The sequence below is a fragment of the Lynx canadensis genome, chromosome F1, assembly GCF_007474595.2.
Source record: "Lynx canadensis isolate LIC74 chromosome F1, mLynCan4.pri.v2, whole genome shotgun sequence".
NCBI classification, from domain to species: Eukaryota; Metazoa; Chordata; class Mammalia; order Carnivora; family Felidae; genus Lynx; species Lynx canadensis.
Genome location: NC_044319.2, coordinates 53068458 through 53090870, shown reverse-complemented (window position 1 = coordinate 53090870; position 22413 = coordinate 53068458). Strand labels below are relative to the sequence as shown.

The window sequence follows — 22413 nt, the reverse complement described above, 5'->3', positions numbered from 1 at the left end:
TTCAGTATTTATTTGCTTGTTTGTTTGTTTGAAAAAAAGATATTCCTTATTTTCAGCAGAGGAGAACGCTTTTATCGCTCTTCCCTGAAAAGAGACAAATCTCTTATCTCTACCAACAAGGATTGCTAGTTGCTGGCTGGACAGTAACACGTGTACACATGTGACTTTTCTTATCACTTCTCCGGTTACATCCGCCGCTCATTTCCAACGGCATTAAATAAAGTGTTTCTGAGCGCAGTTTCCCACAAACGGAAATCGGAAAGAGCTTGTAGTTCCGCGAAAACCAAACGTCTCCTCACGAGATATACCCCGTTTGAGACGAAAGTTAAACTAACCTGATTGCCTGCTCTCTCGTTCTAGCTATGAGCTTCAGCTCTACGTGGCTTGTCCCCCGGATTCAGCCACTGCGTGCACTCCCAGCCAAACAGAGACGAAGTTCGTGGGGCCAGGGCAGACAGCCAGCCTTGAGGGCCTCCAGCCTTACACCACCTACAAGCTGAGGGTGGTGGCCCACAATGAGGTGGGCAGCACGGCTTCCGAATGGATCAGCTTTGTCACCCAAAGAGAATGTGAGTAGAAGTGGCTGTGCCCCCATCAGCCAGAGAGGGAGGTAGGAGCCCTGCCATGAAAAGTAGGCCAGCTGGCCTTTGGAAAGGGTTGGGTGAGTGTTCAAGTGCCCCGAATACCGCTGAGACGTCGATGAAGATGACTATTGGGGAGAAACAAATGCCCTTTGGGTTTAATAACATAAAGATTAAGTACAAATTTAGGAAGAGTTTTCATGCAGTGGTGGGGTGAAAACCAATTTAAAGGAAATCAAACAAGGATGAACATAGACAAACTCTGGAAATTTGGGATGATATTTATTTGTTTGTCTGTTTTTTAGTTTGCCACTCCTTTTCAAGTTACGTGGCATAATCCAGAAGGCATTTCCGGAAAGCATTGAGATACGGAGGGCACCATCAAGAAAAGCAGAAGGGCAATTCACTGGTTAATTGGGGCCTCCTTACATTTCTGTAAAATAATTCCTTTTCGGAATTTATAAGGCGTATATGTCTACTGTTTAAAAATGACAAAAATGAAAACAAGGTGTCTGGCTGGCTCAGTCGGAAAAGCAGGCGACTTCTGATCTCAGGGGTCATGAGTTTGAGCCCCATGTTAGGTGTAGAGATTCCCTAAATAAATAAACATTTAAAAAATGAAAAAACACCAAAAGTATTGAGAATAAAATAAGTACTTACAGTTAGAGCCTGCTGCATCGTTTGCAGGGCTCGGTGGAAAGAAAAGGTATGGTGCCCCTTGTTCAAAAGTCGGTTAAATGTACCAATCTTCGAATGTCTGGTTTTCTTCAAATTAAATTTTGACACATGGAATTTACTACATCAAGAATGTAAATATTTTAAGTCTTTGGATACTTACTGCAAGTTGGATTTCCAGCCACACTGTGTCAAATTATAATCTCATCTTCAGTATATGGCATTGGCATTTTTTAAAGTAAGAGTTATATATTCATGAAAGGCCAATGCCTCCTACAAAGAACTTAATGTGTCTAAACAACAACATGAGAGATGTGAGCAACAGGTCACTCTTAGAGAGAACTTGCTTGTTCGTGGCATTGTTGAGGGATTTTACAAATAGTCTTCAGCACAAGACGATGAAGGAAGTGCTGTTATCTAAATTTACGGAAGACAGAACCGAAGCAGGACTGTGGACCGTGCGTGCGTTACAATTCCAAGATGCCGTTCACATAGACCGAAATCTGAACTGAGGCTCTGGGAGCTGTACAATGAGGTGGCCCCAAAATAAGGCCAGAGCTGAAGTCACCTGCCGGTTTCCATATCTAGAAAGTGGAGGTATTCCTCTGAATTCATCATCACCCCGCTCAGCTAAGTACCACTATGTTACCCTGGTCTGTCATGAAGATTTCAGACCTTCTCCTCCCTCCCCAAACCTCCCACTTCCTCCCACCCTCCCCCACTGCACACCCCTCCTGTCCTCACCCACCTCTCCCTGTATGCTCTACAGAACTCCCTGCTTCCACACTCACCAGGAAAAGAGAGGTCACCGGTCAGTAATTTGCTCCCTTCCCACCCACCTGCCATCGGCTTCATTTCTGTCTGCAACAAGGAAGGGTGGTCCTTCTCCCCGAAATAGTCCCACCTCCTGTGCTTTGAATCCCACCCCCTTCCCTGCTGACCACCGGCCTCCTCTCTGCAATCTTCAGTGTACCCTGGATAGAGTCACACTTTTTTCCAGTGCCTGAGTGGTTCAGTCGGTTGAACATCCGACCCTTGATTTCGGCCCAGGTCATGATCTCATAGTCATGAGTTTGAGCCCCGCGTTGGGCTCCAAGCTGAGCCTGCTTGGGAGTCTCTTTCCCTATCTTTCTGCCCCTATCCCGCACATGCTCACTCTCCCTCAAAATAATAAAAAAAAAAATAAACATTAGAGTCACAGTTGATTCTCTCCCTCATTTCCCCTCCCACACTCCTCCCTTCATAGCAAAACTTGTCTGAAGGATGCTCTCCGAGGGCTTTGCCCATTTTCCTTCTTCCCACTTACCCTTTAAAGTTCTCCAGAGTGATTTTCACCTCGTCACTTCGTGAAAATCTCTTCCTAGGTTTGCCCTTGACCTCCACAGTGATCATCTAGGGGATATTTTTTAGCAGCAGTCACTCTTACTGACTTCCAGGGAACATTCAAGGCAGTGGGGCCCTCAGTCCTTTTTTAAAAAGCAGTCCCCCTGGGGCGCTTGAGTGGCTCAGTCAGTTAAGCCTCTGACTCGGTTTCTGCTCAGGTCATGATCTAGGAGTTCATGGGTTGAGCCCCATGTCAGGCTCTGTGATGACAATGTGGAGCCTGCTTTGGATTCTCTGTCTCCCTCTCTCTCTGCCCCTCCACTACTCTCTCTCTCCCTCCCAAAAAATAAATAAACATTAAAAAAAAAACAGTCCCCCTAGTTTCCATGAGTGTCTCCTGTCCTCCTTCCTGCCTCTGTGGCTGTTCAGTGTCAGTCTGTTGGTTGATCTTACACCAACCTGGTCCCTTCCAATCTCTGTCCTAAACTTTCCTCTCTACCCCTTTCCCTCCTCTTGTCTTCCCTCCTCAGGAAGTGAGTTCATCTTCTCCCAGGCTTCAGCTCCGAAGGCCAACTCCCAGAAGGCCACCTGCTCCCCGAGTCCTTTGCTTTGAAACCCAGCCCCCCCCACACACCCACACCCCACTTCCTCACCTCCGCCCAAATGCGACAGCCCCAGACACAGCGGGCATCTTTCCTGTAATCTGCTTCCCGTTCAGGCCTCACTTTCTCTATGTTACTCCAGCCCTGGGCCGCAGGTCTGAGCACCCAACGTGTGTTGCTCTATGAGTGAGTGAACGCACCCAAACTTCTCGCGTTTATTGTTGCTGCCACACAATCTGCATTCTTTGTCACTTGCACCATAATCCAAAGTGCAATGATTCTCAGTAATGTCTACTGTGTAACCATAACCGTGGCACGGGGGTACAAGAACATCTGGCTCTAGGGGTCCCAAACAGATCACATTGGGCCACCAGCCACTGACACAGTCCGGAAGCAGAGAGTCGAGGGAGGGGGTGAAACAGGAAAGGGATTTATTTCAGTGAGGCCACCACGCATTGGAAGCCTGTCTCCAAAGTGCTGAAAACACTTCCAGGCTCATGTAAGGAAAATGTGGGACAAAGGTTGGTGGGGACATGCAGGTGGCAGTACAGGTCAGGTCGACCATTGTCTTGGGGTTAGTCAAGCGAGGTCTTGCCGGCTCTGGGGGTCCTTATTGCTGGAGGGGATGGTTTGGTTCTTACCACAGGGTGCTTTGCCTCGCCTTTTGCCTGAGTTGAGAGATAAGCTGGGAAGAATTTAATCAATTAGAAACTACAGACTGAAGTCAAAATGGAGGTAGTTGAAGTCCTCTTTCCTAATGTGCACCCTCCTCATCTTTCTGCCTGTTCCTCTCACTATCTGCCCTTCTCAAACCCAAAAGGAACCGTGAGAAATACTTATGCCCGACGTGAAGGCACAGTAAAAGGAATTCTGGTCTACTAATAAAAAATGCTACTCTGGGGGCATCTGGTGGCTCAGTCAGTTGAGCGTCCGACTTCGGCTCAGGTCATGATCTCGCGGTCCGTGAGTTCAAGCCCCGCGTCGGGCTCTGTGCTGACAGCTCAGAGCCTGGAGCCTGCTTTGGATTCTGTGTCTCCTTCTCTCTCTGACCCTCCCCCGTTCATGCTCTGTCTCTCTCTGTCTCAAAAATAAATAAACATTAAAAAAAATTAAAACAAAACGCTACTCTGTACAAGTAGAGAGACGAAACATAGTCACCACCTTCAGAAGCGGTTCCCCTTCATAATATATCCATAAGTCCGTTGTGTGTGCGCGTGTGTGTGTGTGTGTGTGTGTGTGTGTTTACTAGCCAGAAGGCCTGGCCAAAACAGCTCTGTGAGGTTTGCAGTTTTGTTAACCAATTCTCTTTTTAGTCATTGAGCTTAGTTTTGCCAGATTTTTTTTTCCTTAGGCTCAAAAAAAAAAAAAAAACCCCACAGGGAACAGATATAAGATTTCCTTGCTGTCTTGGGGCGCCTGGGGCGCTCAGTTGGTTAAGGTCATGATTCTTGATTTCGGGTCAGGTCATGATTTTTTTTTTTTGAGTTTGCGCCCCACATCAGACTCTGTGCTGATAGCAAACAGCAGCCTGCTTGAGATTCTCTGTCTCTCTCTGCCCCTCCCCTGCTTGCTCTCTGTCTCACACACACAATAAATAAACATTAAAAAAAAAAAAAAAGGTTTCCTTGTTTTCTGTTCTTCCTTTACATAGAAGAAGTGACTCCAAATTGGAGTAGCACCAAGGGAAGAAAGGGCTCACTCAATCCACTTTACTGGATCCACAGACATGGAAAAATACAATAAATGTCTATCATATAAGTTGTTTTTTTTTTTAAGTTTATTTATTTTGAGAGAGAGACAGAGAGCAGGGGAGGGGCAGAGTGAGAGGGAGAGAGAGAGAATACCAAACAAACTCCGCACCAGCAGCATTGAGCCTAATGTGGGGCTCGAACTCACAAACCATGAGATCATGACCTGAGCTGAAACCAAGAGTCAGGTGCTCAACAGGCTGAGCCAGCCAGGCGCCTCTATCATATGGGTTTTCAAATACCATTCATGCTACTTTTAACTCATTGTGTACCAGAAGAGAAAAAATATGGATCAGAAATACAAATCATAAAGTGCTTTGAAAGTAGTGTTTGTAATTTTATAGTAACATGGGTCTGGAGAGGTGTTAGCAATGCATTCAGCCCCCTCTGCCTTAACTACACCTTCAGTGCAAGAACAAAGTGAGGCATAGTTTAACTGCTGGGTTTCTTGAGAGAAAATGTCTGATTGGAAGTGCTTGCCAACTTCCGTGGTGTAAATACTCCCACCGTGGCTAATTTCGATTTTCCAAGGAACACAGAGCTGGCAAGAGGTGACTAGTGGTGCCCTCCTCTGCAATATTTCCACCATCCAGATATAATAGACATAAACCACCTCAAGAGCATAGATAATAATACAATGTAGCAAAATCACGAAGGATTTATGAACGTTGAGTGTTTATTACCTTAGTTTTAGTATCATTTATTTTAGTTTACATAATATATTTTAATAATGGTTGGGTTTAATAATCAGCTCACAAAATTCCTAAATATGTGTCAGCCAGGATGAGCCGGGATGATTCAGTGCACCCATAAACTGAATTAGTAAACTGTGCTCCTTTGAATAGATGTGTATTGATTGTAACAAAACAACACGGGCTTTATGGTTAGCAGGTCTGGGTTCAGACCCTCGGCCTCTTACAAGCCACTGAGGTTAAGCAAGTAATATGGCTTCTCTGAACCTGAGTTTCCTGACCTGAAAAATTAGGAACTCTTACAAGATTGTTTTGAAGACTAAATGAGAAAAAACATATCAAGTGCAGGGGGCATAGTAACTGTTCCCATTTCCTGTCTCCAAATTCATTATTCTTGGTTATTTTGATTGTTCACTCTTTCCTCAGAGCTCCTATCTTTCTATTTTTGTACTATTTACAAACCTTGTCTTTATCTGTGCTATTATGATGGAGGGGAGATGTGGAAATCTTTTGAATTAAGTGGCAGAGGGAACCCACAGACAGATACAACAGTATATTCCATTGTGAAGTTTGTATTGGAAAAACATATTAAAAGAGGGTTTGAGGGGCACCTGGGTGGCTCGGTTGAGCATCCAACTCTTGATTTCTGCTTAGGTCTGGATCTCAAGGTCCATGGGATCAAGCTCTGCAGCGGGCCCTGCACTAACAGCGTGGAGCCTGCTCGGGATTTTCTTTTTCCCTGACTCTCTGCCCCTCTGTCTCTCCTGTGTGTGTTTGTGTGTTTGCGTGTGTGCATGCATGCTCTCTCCTTCAAAAACAGATCAACTTGGGGCGCCTGGGTGGCGCAGTCGGTTAAGCGTCCGACTTCAGCCAGGTCACGATCTCGCGGTCCGTGAGTTCGAGCCCCGCGTCAGGCTCTGGGCTGATGGCTCAGAGCCTGGAGCCTGTTTCCGATTCTGTGTCTCCCTCTCTCTCTGCCCCTCCCCCGTTCATGCTCTGTCTCTCTCTGTCCCAAAAATAAATAAAAACGTTGAAAGAAAAAAAAAATTAAAAAAAAACAGATCAACTTAAAAAAATAAATAAAATAAATAAAAGAGGTTTTGATAGCTATGGTTTTGGTATTTGCAGAAATACTTTCTTATGGCTTTATGAAAAGGTCTTGCTTTGAAAGATAAGAATCAAAGTTGTCTTTGTGGTTAAATCTTATGATCACAAAAGTATAATTATTCCTTATTTTGTTATATTTCCTGACATCAGCAACAGATGGGTTTAATTTCTAAAGAAAAAAAGGATATCCAATTTATTTCCACCACTCACTTTTTTCTTTTCTTAAAAGCCAATTTAGTATATGGATGGATCTTAATGCTGTTACAAATGTATTGATTATTTTGGAGAAAACGAGATCTCATGAAATAAATCTCTTCTGACTTGACAAGATGATATGGTAACCCTTCATTTGTTTCTGCAAAAATTATTCATTTAAAAGATGAGCCTCAGTTAAGGATTGTTTTTCCTTCGTTTTAGTAAGGAGCTGAAAAATGAAAAAAGAACATGCCTGTAAAATGCACACCAAGTTGCTTCTATATCTGATATAATACTTAGGAGACCTGAACTTGATTATATACTAATGTACTATGCTATTGATTGATTAGTCAGGGCAATGAATTATTATACTCGAATTGCTATTTGCAAGGCTTTTTAACTATCTTAGAAAACAAACTAACGGTTCAAGAAAAAGCTTTAAAAATAAATGGGTGCCAAAAGGACATAATTCACCATCTAAGCAGTTTAGTTTGGAGAAAAAAAATATATTAACTTCATCTACTCCTTGGGGCTTTGTAGCAATAAATATTGATTTGATATGAAAAATAGCAATCTACTGTAGTTAATAGTGTTAAGGATACTTCACCCGTTAAAAGAAGGAAAATGCAACAAAATATGAGCTCCAGGCTTATGTTGGTAAGCACAACTATTGTATGTTAATAGTTTTATTTCATAAAACACTGCTTTTCATTGATTTTTTGGGGGGAGGGGGAAAGCAGGTGCAACATTGCTGAGAAAGCATCTCATACATGTTCCCATTGGTTTTCTTTTCACCCCCAATGCCAGGTTTTTTTTTTTTTTAACACAGAGGAAAATATGAAGGGTTTCAGCAATGCCAATTTTGGGGGGAGGTGTTATACTTAAATATATATATATATATATACACATATATATATATATATATATATATATATGTATATATACAGGCCAGCTCAGTCAGTAGAGTGTGTGACTCTTGATCTTGGGGTTGTAAGTTTGAGCCCCACATCGGGTATAGAGATTACTTGAAAAAATAAAATTAAAAACAAAGATACACACACACTCTGAGATAACCATTTTTAATTTTTTTTGAGTTTGTTTATTTCAGAAAGAGAAAGACAGAAGGAGCTCAGAAGGGGCAGAGAGAAAAGGAGAAAGAGAGAATCCCAAGCAGGTCTGCACTGTCAGCACAGAGTCCAATGCAGGAATCGAACTCATGAACCATGAGATCATGGCCTGAGCTGAAGCCAAAAGTCAGCCGCTTAACCGAGCCACCTAGGGGCCGAGCCCTAAGGTTACCATTTTTAGAATATACAACTTTCTCCCAACAGTGCCCCAGTACCGAGTGCCGTTTTTGGTGGACAGCAATTTGTCTATGGTGCGTGTAGACTGGAGTGGCTCCTTCCTTCTGAATGGCCCGCTGAAGGAGTTCGTGGTGACCGATGGAGGCCAGCGTGTATACAGTGGCTTCGACACCACCCTCTACATACCAAGGACGGCAGACAAAAGTTAGTTTCTGACTCCCATTTCGTAGGGTGTCGGGAACTCCGCTTCCCGGCTCTATGAGATATTCGGTCTGAAATGTGACCAGCAGATGCTACTCATTAAAATGTCCTGGTAGAAGTGGCCACTTCTTGAGGAAATGTTGCAGCTCCCAGTAAATAAGATTCCCCTTCCCATTTTCTGCACGAGTGCCATTATGTGCCTTTGTGTGATGGCCCCACAAAGGGACAAGACTGTAGGACAGGCTGTGTCCACAAGACAAATGGCACCCACGGGTAGTCTGGGTTTCCTGAAATAATACACTTGCAGGGACTTCGGAGATTTTTCTTGATACATCCAAATAGAGACAGACCAGGCAACGACCATCTCCAACTCTTAGTCCGTGATTGAGGGCTTTCCTCAACCAACCTTGGTATCCATTGCTCAAACTACAACACTTTTCCTTCGAAAACTGAACTGTTTCTCCCTGTTTAATTACATGTTCTTCTGTTTGATTTTTAAACTGAAATGAGAAAAAGCTTTATAGGGTACTATTTTCTAATGATCAATATGACCACAGGACCAATAGATGTAAAGCCATTTTAAGCACTCTGGATTTCTGCAATGAAGTCATTAGTGGCCTTTTTGGTTCTTTAAATTTCCTTGAAAATGCTACTTATGTTGGTGAAAAGGTGCAAATACACAGTGAGATCCAGGATTGCATTTAGAGCATCTGAAACTTATCCAAAGCATTTTTACAATCCAGCTGTACATTCTCCTGGTCAGTTCTTGGTTACCTAGGCAGCCGTTGTGATAAGCAGATGAGATGACCCATAGTCGGGAGATCTGGGTTCTACTCCTGGGCAGGCCTCTACCGAACCACCTGTGTGGCCCTGTAAGAGTTGCTTCTCTCAGGTTCCTGGCTACTGAGAGAAGTATTTAGACCATTCAATTTCCTGAACTCTCCTATTTAGAAAGAAACTTTGGATCACATAGTGCAAAGTGCACCTGTAAGTTTTACCAGAACAGGTTTAGACCAATATGAAGTATAAGATACACTGTAGTCTCCTTTACTCTTCCGATCATTCTTTTTCTTTGCTATATAACCTCTAAGCTTCTTCTTCAGTTCTGTTACTTATAAATGTATACTATTATTACGCTAATTATAGCTATTTTCTTGGTAATTTGAAAATTAGAAATAAGTGTGTATATAAGATAAAACCTCACAACTTGCGCTGGAAACCTGTTCTCAGATTTCCCTTGCTATGATATATTGCTCTTCTAAAAGTCTGCCCACTATTTGTAGGTGTTGAATGACCGAGTCTTGTGTCTTTTTTCTAGCCTTCTTTCTCCAGGTCATCTGCACTACAGATGAAGGAAGTGTTAAGTCACCCTTGGTCCAATATGATACCTCCACCGGATTTGGTAAACGTTTAACTCATATTATACTTAGTATAGAACCTATTCATTTTGGGAAAGAAACAATCATATGTTTGTTTCTTGTATCCTTGTACTAATATGTTCATAGACTGCATGGAAAGAACTGTTCCATGACAATTTTTTTTAAGTTCTCATGGAAATTACTTTGGCAAAGAGTTAGGGTATATAGTACTCTTTTTAAAAAAAATTTTTAATATTTATTTTTGAGAGAGAGAGAGAGCAGAGAGAGAGGGAGAGCCTGACATGGGGCTTGAACTCACAAACCATAAGATCATGACCTGCATGAAAGTCAGACACCCAACAGACTGAGCCACCCAGGTGCCCCAGGTATACAGTCATCTTAAAATACCAAGTCAGGGGTGCCTGGGTGTCTCAGTTGGTTAAGCGTCCAACTTCAGGTCAGGTCATGATCTCATGGTTTGTGAGTTTGAGCCTTGCATCTGGCTCTGTGCTGACAGCTCAGAGCCTGGAGTCTGTTTCGGATTCTGTGTTTCCCTCTCTCTCTGCCCCTCCCCAGCTCATGCTCTGTCTCTCTCTCTTAAAAATAAACATTAAAAAATTTAAAAAATATACCAAGTCATTGAATTGTAGACACAGAGATATGACTAAATTCTCTCCTAGTCACAAATGCTCTCTCAATAAAGAGCTATATGACTTTGTTAAAAAAAAAAAAAAAAGTGATTTATAGAGGAAGTCAGAAAAAAGAGATCAGAGGAAGAGAAAATACTCTAATGCCAATTTGTGTTGATCATAGTGATAATATTGCAGATTCAGAGCCTAAAATGGTGAATTTGAGAGATTTTTCTCTTGCATTCTCTGTAAAAGATGATGATTGATTGCCATTACCAAGTAATTTAGCTGAAGAGATGAAATTGTAATTTTTATGGAGCATCTTTTAAATTGACTTCTACCCACAATCTTTGAATCTAACACATGCAATACTTTATAATTTCAAAGGGCGAGTTAGAGAAATGCCAGATTTTTTTCCATTTGGACAGAATTGGGACTGATACCCTATTTTAAATTCCAGTAACTAATGTTATATCAAATTGGTATGCATGTGTAGGTTTTTTTAAAATACAAAGGTCCAAAAATTCTGAAACACAGGTAAATATATATATTGTTATCAAGGATAATTTCAACTGCTAAAAAAAAAAAAAAAAAAAAAAAAAAAAAAAAAAAAACAAATAGGATTCTCTGTTTCCAGACTTCATGTGTCTGGATGCCATGTGAAATTTTTTGCAACACCTAACGGTCCCTTCCACAAAGTTCATCTCATTTCATGCCATAGCAGCCGTGGGATAGACCTCATTCGGTATTCTTTTAGCAACTCTAATGTGTCCACAAGTGAAGTGAACCACTGGAGTCCTAAGGGACACCAGAACTCACCCAAGAACACCCTGCAAGCTCCTGGCTGAGAATCTGAACGTGGTTTTTCTCTTGACTCCTGGCCCCATCCTTTCTCTTTAGCGGTGGTTCTCAAATGTAAGTGTGCGCTCGGATCGTCTCAGTGTGCTTGCTTATTATATAGTTTCCCAGGCCCCCAGCAGAGATTCAGAGTCAGTAGGGCCCAAGAATCTGCTCTTTCAACAAGCCCTGCCCATAACATTGTGTGTCAACTGCCATCAGATTTGAAAAATTACAAACTAAATAAAAATAGGGGCGCCTGCGTGGCTCAGTCGGTTGAGCGTCCGACTTCGGCTCAGTTCATGATCTCGCAGCTCGTGAGTTCGAGCCCCGCGTGGGGCTCTGTGCTGACAGCTGGCAGCCAGGAGCTTGCTTCAAATTCTGTGTGTCCCTCTCTCTGCCCCTCCCCTGCTTGCACTCTGTCTCTCCCCCTCTGAAAAATAAACACTAAAAAAAAAATTTTAATAGATATAAACAAGCCCCACCCGATGATTCTGATGTAAGGCATTAGGATCACAAGTTGAATAAAAACCACATAACCTAGATTGACCCACCTCTAAATCCGGCCAGTCTGGTCTCCTACGTCGGTGGGAAGTATCCTTCCACGGGAGGAATGACCTCTGACACCAGCTCTGGTTTGGGATTTTCTTTGAAGTCCAGGCTCAGCCTCTGGAGTCTCCTAACCCAACCTTGAAGCTCGCACTTGATGGGTGGAGTCCCTTAAAATTAAAGGGACTTTGAAAAGAAAAAAAGAGAAGGGATAAAGATACATTGGCCTGATTTTACCTGATTGTAAGCTCTCCACAAAACAGGGGAAACCTGTATTTGGTTCCTGAATACAAAGTGAGGTTTCCACTGATGAGAGAAGGAACACTGAGGACCTGAGAAGATATGGAAGATTCCAAGATGTATTGTCCACCTAATTTCCATAGTCAGTTTTAATTTTATGATGTAACTTTTAAAATGTTCCTGTTCCCTTGCCTGAGGCAGCCTTGAAGCATGAAAGTCTCCCAATCCTCATTTCCCTCCTCCTGATCGGAGAGCTGTTTTCTTTTTGAGACTTCCCTCAGGCAGGCTGCCCTACCTTCCCTGGTGTCCTCCCAAGCAAGGGGTCCACCGGGCCCATCAGATCGGTTTCTGGAGTTACAACCCTGTGCCACCCAGAGGAAATTCAACCCTTCCAGTGAATAACCAAGGTTGTTTGGGGGGGTGGGGGGTTGGGTTTGTTTTCTTCGTTCAAATAACACACCTGGATTCCTAATTAGAGGTATTCCTGCCTGCTGGAACTTGGCAGAGCTTTGACCCCAACCCTTCATTTTAGAGATGGGGAAGCTGAGGCGCAGAGAGGCAGAGCGAGGTTTTTAACCTCAGAGCTATGAGAAGTCGAGTCAGGGTTAGCAAAGTAGGGTTACTCCTCTTAACGGAGCTTGAAATGTAGTCTTAGTCACCTTCTCGCCCTCTCTTAAACCCTCCTACTCCAATTCTGAAGCCCCCTCTCCACTCCCTTCCACTGAAAATGTGGGTTTTAAGTGTCCCACAGGCCCACCCAGTCCTTGGGGTTGTGGAAAGGGGGAGTTTGTCCAAGGAGTAAAGAGGCACTCGTGGCCGTGTCTGTTGGCATGCCTTCCTCCTGGCTGCAGGCCTTTGCTTTGGAAGAGCAGCTCCCTGGCTCCCAGCTGCACACCAGCCTGCACGTCTGCAGCCCGGCCGGGAGCCCAGCTCCAGGGTTCGCTGCTTGGGCTACATCAAATTGAACACAACCAGAGGACGTGTTGGAAACAAAGAATTGTGTTGTTACAAGAAAGGAGACAGGGAGATCACTCTCTCTCCCCAGGGGGTTAGTGCAGGAAGCCTTTACTGAGTATATTAAGGGGTGGGGACAGGGAGCTTACAGAGGCATTTTTGGTTCAATTGTACGTGCCTACCAGGTCAACATGCCAGGGCAAATACGGCACGTTCAAAAAATGGCAGAAAACTCCACCCACAGGAGGAGATCTTGGTATTATAATGAGCTAAAGATAACTTTGAGAAGACTCTGGGGGCTTCTGGCCTAGGTCCTCATCCAGTCCTGCTCAAAGCGGTCACATCAAGGGCTGTCAGCACCTAGTGAGGGGCTCTCGGGCGAAACACCCAGTTGGCTGTTTCCTGGGCCGGGGCTGTTCGTTCTGCAAAACAAAACACATTTCTTCCCGGCTTTCGTCCCTCTCCTCCTCCTTTCTGCCCACCGTGTTCGGCCCTTTGGAGAGGGGCTCCGACACCCACCGCTGCTCCGTGGGCTTGACTTCGCTGCTTCACGCTGCCCTGCAGCGTCCCCCATGAGCCCTTCTCTTGTCTGGCCCGGCTCATCCCAGCTTCCCCCACACCCCCAGACTTGATAGTCGTGGGACTCCCCAGCCCTCGTCCTGTAAGGCACAGGGCCGATGAGTGCTCCGTAAATCTGAGCTCCTGTGATTAGCCTCACGTGCAGGGAATCACACGCACTGGACTGTCCCCCGTACGCAGAAGTCAAGCGTGAGTGGTCCTATTGCCAAAGGACCTCTTCCCAGGGGAGGCTCTGAGGGCACTTGAGTGGCGACTCGCAGAGCCTGACAAGGTCACAGAGAGGCCAGGGTGCCAGAAATATAAAGACAACAAGGTGGCAAGCACAGGCCGTTTCCATCACAATAGAAAGTGGGATCTAATGTTTCAAATCCGGTTTGCACAGAACTTCTCAGGCACCGGGCTGTTGCATGAAGTGAGGGGACCCCGGATCTCCTGGGCACTGACTGTGTGTCCAGTAGGGTCTCTGCAGCAGTGGTCAGGCTGGCCCCTCACCAGAATCCGTCGCCCAGGAAAACACTTGGCTCTCAGGGCCCACGGCGGTGAGGCAGGCATTCCTCAAGGTTACTTGGTAACCCCTTTTAAAAGTCCCCTCCTCCTCCCCTTCCCCCTGTCTCTCCCAGGAAACTTGCAAAGGCAGCAGTGATTTCTAGCCTGAGGAGTGTCGGCGAGGTCTCCTGAGGGCTGTAAGCCTGCCCCTGAAGACGCACGGCACCGCTTCCCGGCCTGAACACAAGTACAAACCAGCTCCATGAGACAAACTGCTTTAAACTCCTTTCCAATTTACTACCAAACGACAGGGCAAGGGATCACAAAATTGCCTTCTGAAATAACATCTCCTTTTTCTGCCCCTGGGTTTTGCAGGCCTGGTTCTGACAACTCCTGGAGAAAAGAGAGGATCAGGGAGGAAAAACACCGAGTTCTACAGCCAGTTATGGTTCATCGTGTTAATGGCAATGCTGGGCTTGATCTTGTTGGCCATTTTTCTGTCTCTGATACTACAAAGAAAAATCCACAAAGAACCATATATCAGAGAGAGACCTCCCTTAGTACCTCTTCAGAAGAGAATGTCTCCACTGAGTGTCTATCCACCGGGGGAAACCCATGGGGTAGGTCTCTGAAGGCGGGCCCCATTTCCCTCTCCCTGGGCTAGTGCGTTTATGTAAAGGGAAATGTCTCCAGAGTCATAATAACAAGGGACTAGATGACAGTTATGTTTGACAAAATATGGGGACCACGGGAGGCCAATAGTGACCTTATTAAAAGAGGCCCCCAGAGCTTTCTTGTCCCTTCCTCCCTGTGAGGACACAGCAAGAAGACTAGACCCCCACCTGTGAACCAGAAAGCAGGCACCTAACAGACACTCAATTTGCCAGCACCTTGATCCTGGACGTCCCAGCCTCCAGAACTTGGGAAATAATTTCTGTTGTTTAGAAGCCACCCAGTCTATGAGATTCTATTAAAGCAGCCCAAGTAGACGAAGACACCTGGGAAAGCTTTTTAAAATGCCCTTGCCTGGGCCTTCTCCCAGAAAGTCTGATTTCATCACTTTTGGGTGGGGCCTGGGGATTGGTAATCTCCTTTTTTAACTCCAAAAGTGATTCTAAGGTGCAGCCAGGGATGAATATTTCTGTTCTAACGTTGTCAATCAGGGGATGGTGGAGAAGGGTGGTATGTTGAAATCAACGGGGGAGTTTACAGATTATATAACTGTGCCCCTTGCAGGGATTAGAAATAAACAGGGAGTCTAGGGAGAGAGTAAAGTGCTCGCAGTGCTCAGTTTGTCCCCTGGCTGTGACACTCTGGGCCACCGAGGATGGATGGCCCCTCAGAGCTCCCGACCACCCAGTCCCAAGATAGGAGGTCAGAGGTCTAGGGGGTGAGGTCACACAAATGGTGGTGCAGGGAGATCGAGGCCCAGGGCACTCGCTGAAGGGGGAAATATGACTGACTCAGAAGGTCCCCTCTGTGGTGTGGGGCTGTGTCTACTCAGAGGAGGAAAGGCTGCAAGTTCTAACTCCCACCAGGCACCAGACTTTTCTCCAAGCCATGTGTCCAAAGGGCTGCCTCTGCCTGAGAAATCACCTTCGCTGCAGTTTGCACAAAGGTTCCATATGAGCTAGTAGCCACCCAGTGCAGCTACAACTGTGATTGCCAGTTCCAATGTGGGCGGAGTTTCCCACAGCAAGCAATTCTCTGACACCTGGTGGGTGTCCTACAATTCAACTCAGTTCTGACACTACCTACGGGGAGAGATGGCGTCAGAGGTATTTCATGAGGTAAGGGTTCAGTTCCACAGGACGGTCCCCTCTCCCCAGCTGCAGACACCGGGTCACAAGTCCAGGCTGTCACCCGGGGTTCTGACAGACCAGCTACGGGTTAGAGTTTCCAGTGACCCCTCCTGGGGTTCAGTTCATTTGCTAGCGCGGTTCACAGAACTCAGGGAAACATTTTGCTCATTGGATCGCCAGTTTATTATAAAAGGAGAGAACCCAGGAACAGGCAGATGGAAGAGATGGATAGGACAGAGTGTAATAATGGAGACTTTATCCCTTAGCCGCGATTGGTCAACACTGGCCATTGGCCACTGATTCAACCTCCAGTCTCTCCCCTCCTTAGAGGTGGGGGGTGAGCTGAGGTTGAGCGGGGACCGAAATTTCCACACCCTTATCACAGGGCTGGTTCTCCTGATAACCAGCCCCCAACTTTAGGTAGTTCCCAGGAAAATCACCTCATTAGCATGACAAAAGACACCTTTGTGGCTCTCATCTCTTAAGAAATTCCAAGGGTTTCAGTAGTCCTGTGCCAGAAATTGGGCTGAAGGCCAAATATATATTTATTATAAATGACAGTATCACAGCGGCACCAAATTATGCACAGAAGCCTGATCAAACTGCTTGAGTTGCAGCACTTCAAACAATAGAGAAAAGTCAACCCAAGAGCATTGTGTTCCATCCAGATCTCTTCATTTGTGCAGGACACAGCCACGAACAGTGTCGAAGGCACTGACAAAGGTGTATCGTGATGCCCAAGGAGTGAAAATGGGGGGCACCGAGGGGGAGTCACCCCTCTGATGCCCGTGGTTTGCGTGTGGGGCGGAGAGCAGCCAGGGGACAGTGACTTGGTGGTGGAGAAGTGGAGACTATGTCTCCCATGGCCTGGGCCTCAGCTCTCACCAACCACACCTCATCCCCCTCTCCTTGCTCTCCGGCCCTCCAGCCTCCTTCCTCCCCGAGCACATCAAGCTCCTCTGGCTGGGCCATCGCTCCTGCTCTCCTCTTGGGTGGCTCACACTCTCACTTCATTCAGGTCTCTGCAGAGATGTCACCTCCCCTCCGTGAGAGATAGAATCCCCTGGCTTCTTGTCCACTAGTCCTTTTCCAGACAGCCATCACATGACACCGTGGCAGACACGCTTGTCCGACTCCTCGAATAGAATGGAAGCTCCCCGAGGGCAGGGATTTTGTGGGCCGTTTACTGCTGCACCTCAACACCCAGAACAGTGCCTCGCATCAAATATTTGTGAAATGAATGAACATTGAGTGGCCAGTTCAAACCAACAGCCGTTCGCTTATGTTCAGGGTATAGTCATCAGAAGATTCTCCCTGAAGAGCAGACACTCTGAAGTTCTCCCTTGTTGAAGAGTAACTTTCTCTCTCTGAGGAAGCCATGTTCTTCTGTTTATTTTTTAATGGTTATTTATTTTTGAGAGACACAGAGAGAGAGAGAGAGAGAGAGAGAGAGAGAGCATGAGCAGGGAAGGGGCAGAGAGAGAGACAGAGACACAGAATCCGGAGCAGGCTCCAGGTTCTGAACTGTCAGCACAGAGCCCGACACAGGGCTCAAACTCACAAGCCACGAGATCATGACCTGAGCTGAAGTCAGACACTTAAGTGACGGTGCCACCCAGGTGCCCCATGGAAACCATGTTCTTAGACCAAAGATGTACCCCCACTTCTGGAATTCAGAAGTGCATGGAAAGGCCAAGAAGACCTGAGACATATCTAGCCTGGCGACGTCAGCTAAATCAACCCTGGGGTATACAGAGTGCATGGAGAACGTGGGAGGAAATTTCCAGAGCTCTGCGGGTACATCTACTCTGTAACATGAAGTGTGCTTCCAGGAAAACCTACCACATATCGTTAGTGTCTGTAACTCGTTTCAGGGGTCAAGTCTCCTGTCTCTTGACCCATACCCTACAGGCAGGCATCAGTGTCTCATAATCCTTGTCGAGGAGGAATCGAGTTTTGCCCAGTTGGCTAACTGAGCGGTCAAGAAGCAATCACATCATTCCAAATGGAAGGTACTCTGGATGGCACCATTGCTCATGGTCCTCTCGAGTCTTGTCAAGCTTTGTTTTGTCAAAGTGAGGCCCATGGACTATCAGTATCAGCATCACATAGGAGCAGGACCTGACTCTCGCGAGGAAGAAACCAAAGAACCTGCCATTCCAACCAGCACTCGGGAAGTTGGACACACAATACTCCGAGAATAGCCATAAATGAATTAAAAATGTAATACATATGATACAATTCCCGTAAGCAGTGGGTGCAGTCCTATAACCAATAAAAATAGGTGGGACACATTGCGTGATTGCCCTTACGTGAGGCATCTAAAATAGTCCAACTCACGGAAGCAAAATAGAGTGACTGCCAGGCTGGGGGAGGAGGAAATGGGGAACTGCTAATTAGCAGGCATAAAATGTCAGTTATGCAAGGTGAAGAAGTTCTGGAGATGCACTGTGCAACATTGTACCTAATAACAATGCTGTATTGTCACCCAGTCTGTTAAGAGAGTAGATCTCGTATTAGTGTACTTACCACAGTAAGAAAACACAAAACACAAAAGAGGTAAGGGGTGCTGATTAGCCCTTACAGTTCCTGCCAAACCCAAGCCAAGCTGCTTCTGAGGCCAGATGTCCACTGGGACAGGCAGACAAAAGAGTGGAAACACCCTACTCTCATATACCCCTTACCGTCAGGGGAAAGCAGAGTGGCTCCCAACTGGTTACTTTTGTGAAGTGGCCAAGCGAGGTGTGAGGAGAGGCAGGGGTGGTGGGGACTGGCTGGCTGCCAGGGGCTCTGGGCTCCCACATTGGCTCATCTTCAGTATTGAGGGTATTAGTCACAGGGCCCAGAGGGTTAGCAGAAGTGGAAACTGGAGTGTCCCAGGGCCCTGGGCAGTGTTCCCGGAACCCACTGTATCCTAAGTTAATCCTACCCAGGTAATAACTGGGTACTTGCAGGCCTCCTTCTGTTGCTTTTAAAAAACATTTTTGAACATAAGCTGGTGTCACGAAGTTGGGCACATAGAAGAATATTAGTGAAGGTTAACCAAACTAAAGAGAGGATAATTTGCATTATTAGAACCAAATAAAGAGCCGGTGTTGTTATCTATGGGCCCCAGAATAAATGGGTAAGATTCTGAACAGGATCAAGCTGGAGTTACCTGCTCAGGGTCTCAGATCCACCTGTACACTTGGGTAAGTCAATGAGAGCTACCCCAGAAACACACACACACACACACACACACACACACACACACACACACGACAAGCTCCTATCCCGGGCACTCCTGTCCTCTGAATAGGTAAGAAACCTTTTGACACAAGACACGTACTGGCAAAGGATGTTAGGCTCCAATCTGACTTCACAGAGGAAATGGGGACAGAGATACCAGGGAATGAGAGAGGCTTTTATGATTTGTTAACATTTTCAAGACCACATAGCATCAAGTATAGCTGAGTTTAAGTGCAGGTTTGACTTACAGTTTACTTACGTGCCTGAAGATCCTCTCATGCTCTGCAACACTAAACAAATAACTCCAGTAGAACTCACCTGAAACACTAAGCCATTGCGTTCCACTCACCATGCAATTTTAATTGCAGAAATACACACACACACACACACACACACACACACATACACACCCTGAGATGCATCTCGGAATGATTGTATGATTATGTCATTGTTGGAGAAACGCAAAGAATTTGTTTGATGGTAATTTTGTTTGTTCTAAACGCTGATTGATGCCTCCCTCTTTGTTCTCAGTTTGACTCTGTGGCTGATATATCTGATGTGTCAAGCAATGTTACCCTAAAAAGTTACACCATGCACTTGGAGGTACCTCGTGTGCTGCGTGAATGCATGATCTTGTGCATGATGCGTTGACTACACAGTGAAAAGCAGGAACATTTCATTGATTGGAACAGCTAAATCAAACCTCAGATGCTTAGAGCAGCTAGATTTTCTTATGGCACATTCTAGGTTCTAATCACATAGTGCCTTTGTCTTTCTGATGTTAATACCAGACCTGATTTATTAATTTTTTAAATCATATTTTTATTTTTAATGTTTACTTACTTTTGAGAGAGCTATAGGGTGCAAGTGGGAAAGAGGCAGAGAGAAGAGACAGAATCCGAAATAGGCTCCAGGCTCTGTCAGCACCGAGTCAGACACTTAACCAAGTGAGCCACACAGGTGCCTGGTGATTTATTAATTACTAAATTTTTTTAATGTTTATTTTTTTAGAAGGGGAGAGTGGGGAGGGGCAGAGAGAAGGGGGACAGAGGATCCGAAGTGGGCTCTGCGCTGACTGCAGAGAGCCCAATGCAGGGCTCGACCTCGCGAACCGTGAGAGCATGACCTGAGCCGAAGTTGGATGCTTAACTGACTGAGCCACCCGGGCGCCCCACAGACCTATTTTGATGGCTGAGTCTTATAACAAATAGAACAATATGAATGAGAAGAGAGGGTGGGGAGGGTCCATTTTCCTACACAAATCCAGGGATTTTAAAATATAATCCAACTGTGTTCACTTGGCAGCCATAAGAGACCATTGTTAACTTTGCTCTGGGAAAAGCGGTGATCTCAAGACACAGGCTCAGTGGTGACACTCATGAAGGGGTTACTTTGTTAACCGAACCTCTATCTCCTTCACCTCACCACTTTGCAATGCAGCCAGCCCTTGTCTCCAGGAAACAAGAGCCAAAGCGTTAGCGCATGAATTCTGTAGGTGCTAAGAACACTGATGTCTAATACAACTATTAGTTTATCATCTCACCCTTACCAAAAACCCAGGGGCCACGGTATTCCAGACAAGCTGTTCTGTAGGAGGAAATGGAGTGTTCCCTTCATTGACAATGTGTGACACACATTTTCCGTCCCATTGCAAATCCATTTTCTTTAGACAGTAATCACCAACAGCAACTTTCTTTTCAGGGATTAGCTGATACCAAAATTCCCCGGTCTGGGACACCCATCAGTATCAGGAGCAACCGCAGCATATCCGTACTTCGGATCCCAAGTCAGAGTCAAATAAGCCACACTTATTCCCAAGGCTCTCTCCACCGCAGTGTCAGCCAACTCATGGACTTTCAGGACAAGAAAGTCTTGATCGATGACTCATTGTGGGAAACCATCATGGGCCACGATAGTGGATTGGTGAGTGGGTTTCCTTATCCAGAGCCTTTGATCAACCCCCCAAAAGAACATTGGTAAATGGATGGCGTGGAGCATCTTGTCTTCATTGAATGCTGCCTCCCAGCACTTTGCATCCCTCCGACCATTTGCCCAAGTATTTTATAATGACCTACTTATTAGTGTTACTAAAATTGTTTGATGAGCAGGGTAGAAACTTTGTCTCGTTCTTTTTGCAAACATCAGATGCTCAAAAAAATGAATTCATCAAGTAGGTGGAGAGACAAACAGGCTATACTCTATTAACTTGGGCAGAAGGTGACTGGGAACATTGGAACTGGTCTACAACAACCAAAAAAAAAAAAAAAAAAGTGCATCACCTTTTTCCTTTGGGTTTATGGTTAGAGGGGAAAATCTTTCTTTCAATAGGCTCAATGGTTCTTTTCCAAGAAACTCAGAAAATCATGATAAACAAAGGTATTACTGTTTATGAACTTCATCTTTCATAATTTCAGTCCAGTGGATACAAATAACTGACTCTTGGAAAGTTAACCTCATTAATATCTAATATTTTTTATAAGTCCCTAGTGGCTGAAATGGATAAAACCCTACAGTTTTTACCAACCATCAACCTTCTGCATTATGCCGACTACCTAGACATCTGCTGGAGAACTGTTCCTTTGGGGTAGTTAGCTAGGAAAGATCGCCAGCTAAGAACTCACCTGCTCTGCAGAGCAGACTGATTCGCTTCCATGTCTTCCAACCGTCTGTTTCTGCCTTTAGAGTCTTCCTCTCATCTAAGTACTCAATTTTCCTTCGCTGAAAAGTTGAGGACTTCCACAAAGACTTTCTTAAGTAATGGCAAGGAATAGGGCAAGTTTCCCGGTTCCAGGTTCTAATCACAATGAAAAATGCACAGTCTTGGCTTGTTCAGGACAATGATCTACAATGTGCATTTTAAAATTGTGGGCCTTGGGGTGCCTGGGTGGCGCAGTCGGTTAAGCGTCCGACTTCAGCCAGGTCACGATCTCGCGGTCCGTGAGTTCGAGCCCCGCGTCGGGCTCTGGGCTGATGGCTCAGAGCCTGGAGCCTGTTTCCGATTCTGTGTCTCCCTCTCTCTCTGCCCCTCCCCCGTTCATGCTCTGTCTCTCTCTGTCCCAAAAATAAATAAACGTTGAAAAAAAAAATTTAAAATTGTGGGCCTGCTTGATATTGTTATGACTCTCGAGTTCCATGATTCCATTCCAGATCTAAAGATTCTAAATGGCAGGAATAATTACATCAGGCTGAAACCTAAAGGAATTGTTAATTGATCATATCTGACATGGAAAAGGACAAGTTTATAGGGGACAACATAACATATAGAGGGCTAAGATGCATGTGTGTCCTTACCTAAGGATACACAGTGGTTTTTCGATGGAATT

At 45.3% G+C, this 22413-nt stretch overlaps 1 protein-coding gene across 1 annotated transcript in view; it reads left to right on the top strand.

Moving 5' to 3' along the window:
• USH2A (usherin) overlaps positions 1 to 22413 on the top strand; it is a 739358-nt gene that overhangs the window by 715987 nt on the left and 958 nt on the right. The window contains exons 66-70 of the mRNA XM_030302386.1: positions 361 to 569; positions 8255 to 8431; positions 9747 to 9830; positions 14436 to 14680; positions 20792 to 21013. Of these exons, the coding sequence (XP_030158246.1) occupies positions 361 to 569; positions 8255 to 8431; positions 9747 to 9830; positions 14436 to 14680; positions 20792 to 21013 (937 nt within the window). The remainder of the gene's footprint in view (positions 1 to 360; positions 570 to 8254; positions 8432 to 9746; positions 9831 to 14435; positions 14681 to 20791; positions 21014 to 22413) is intronic.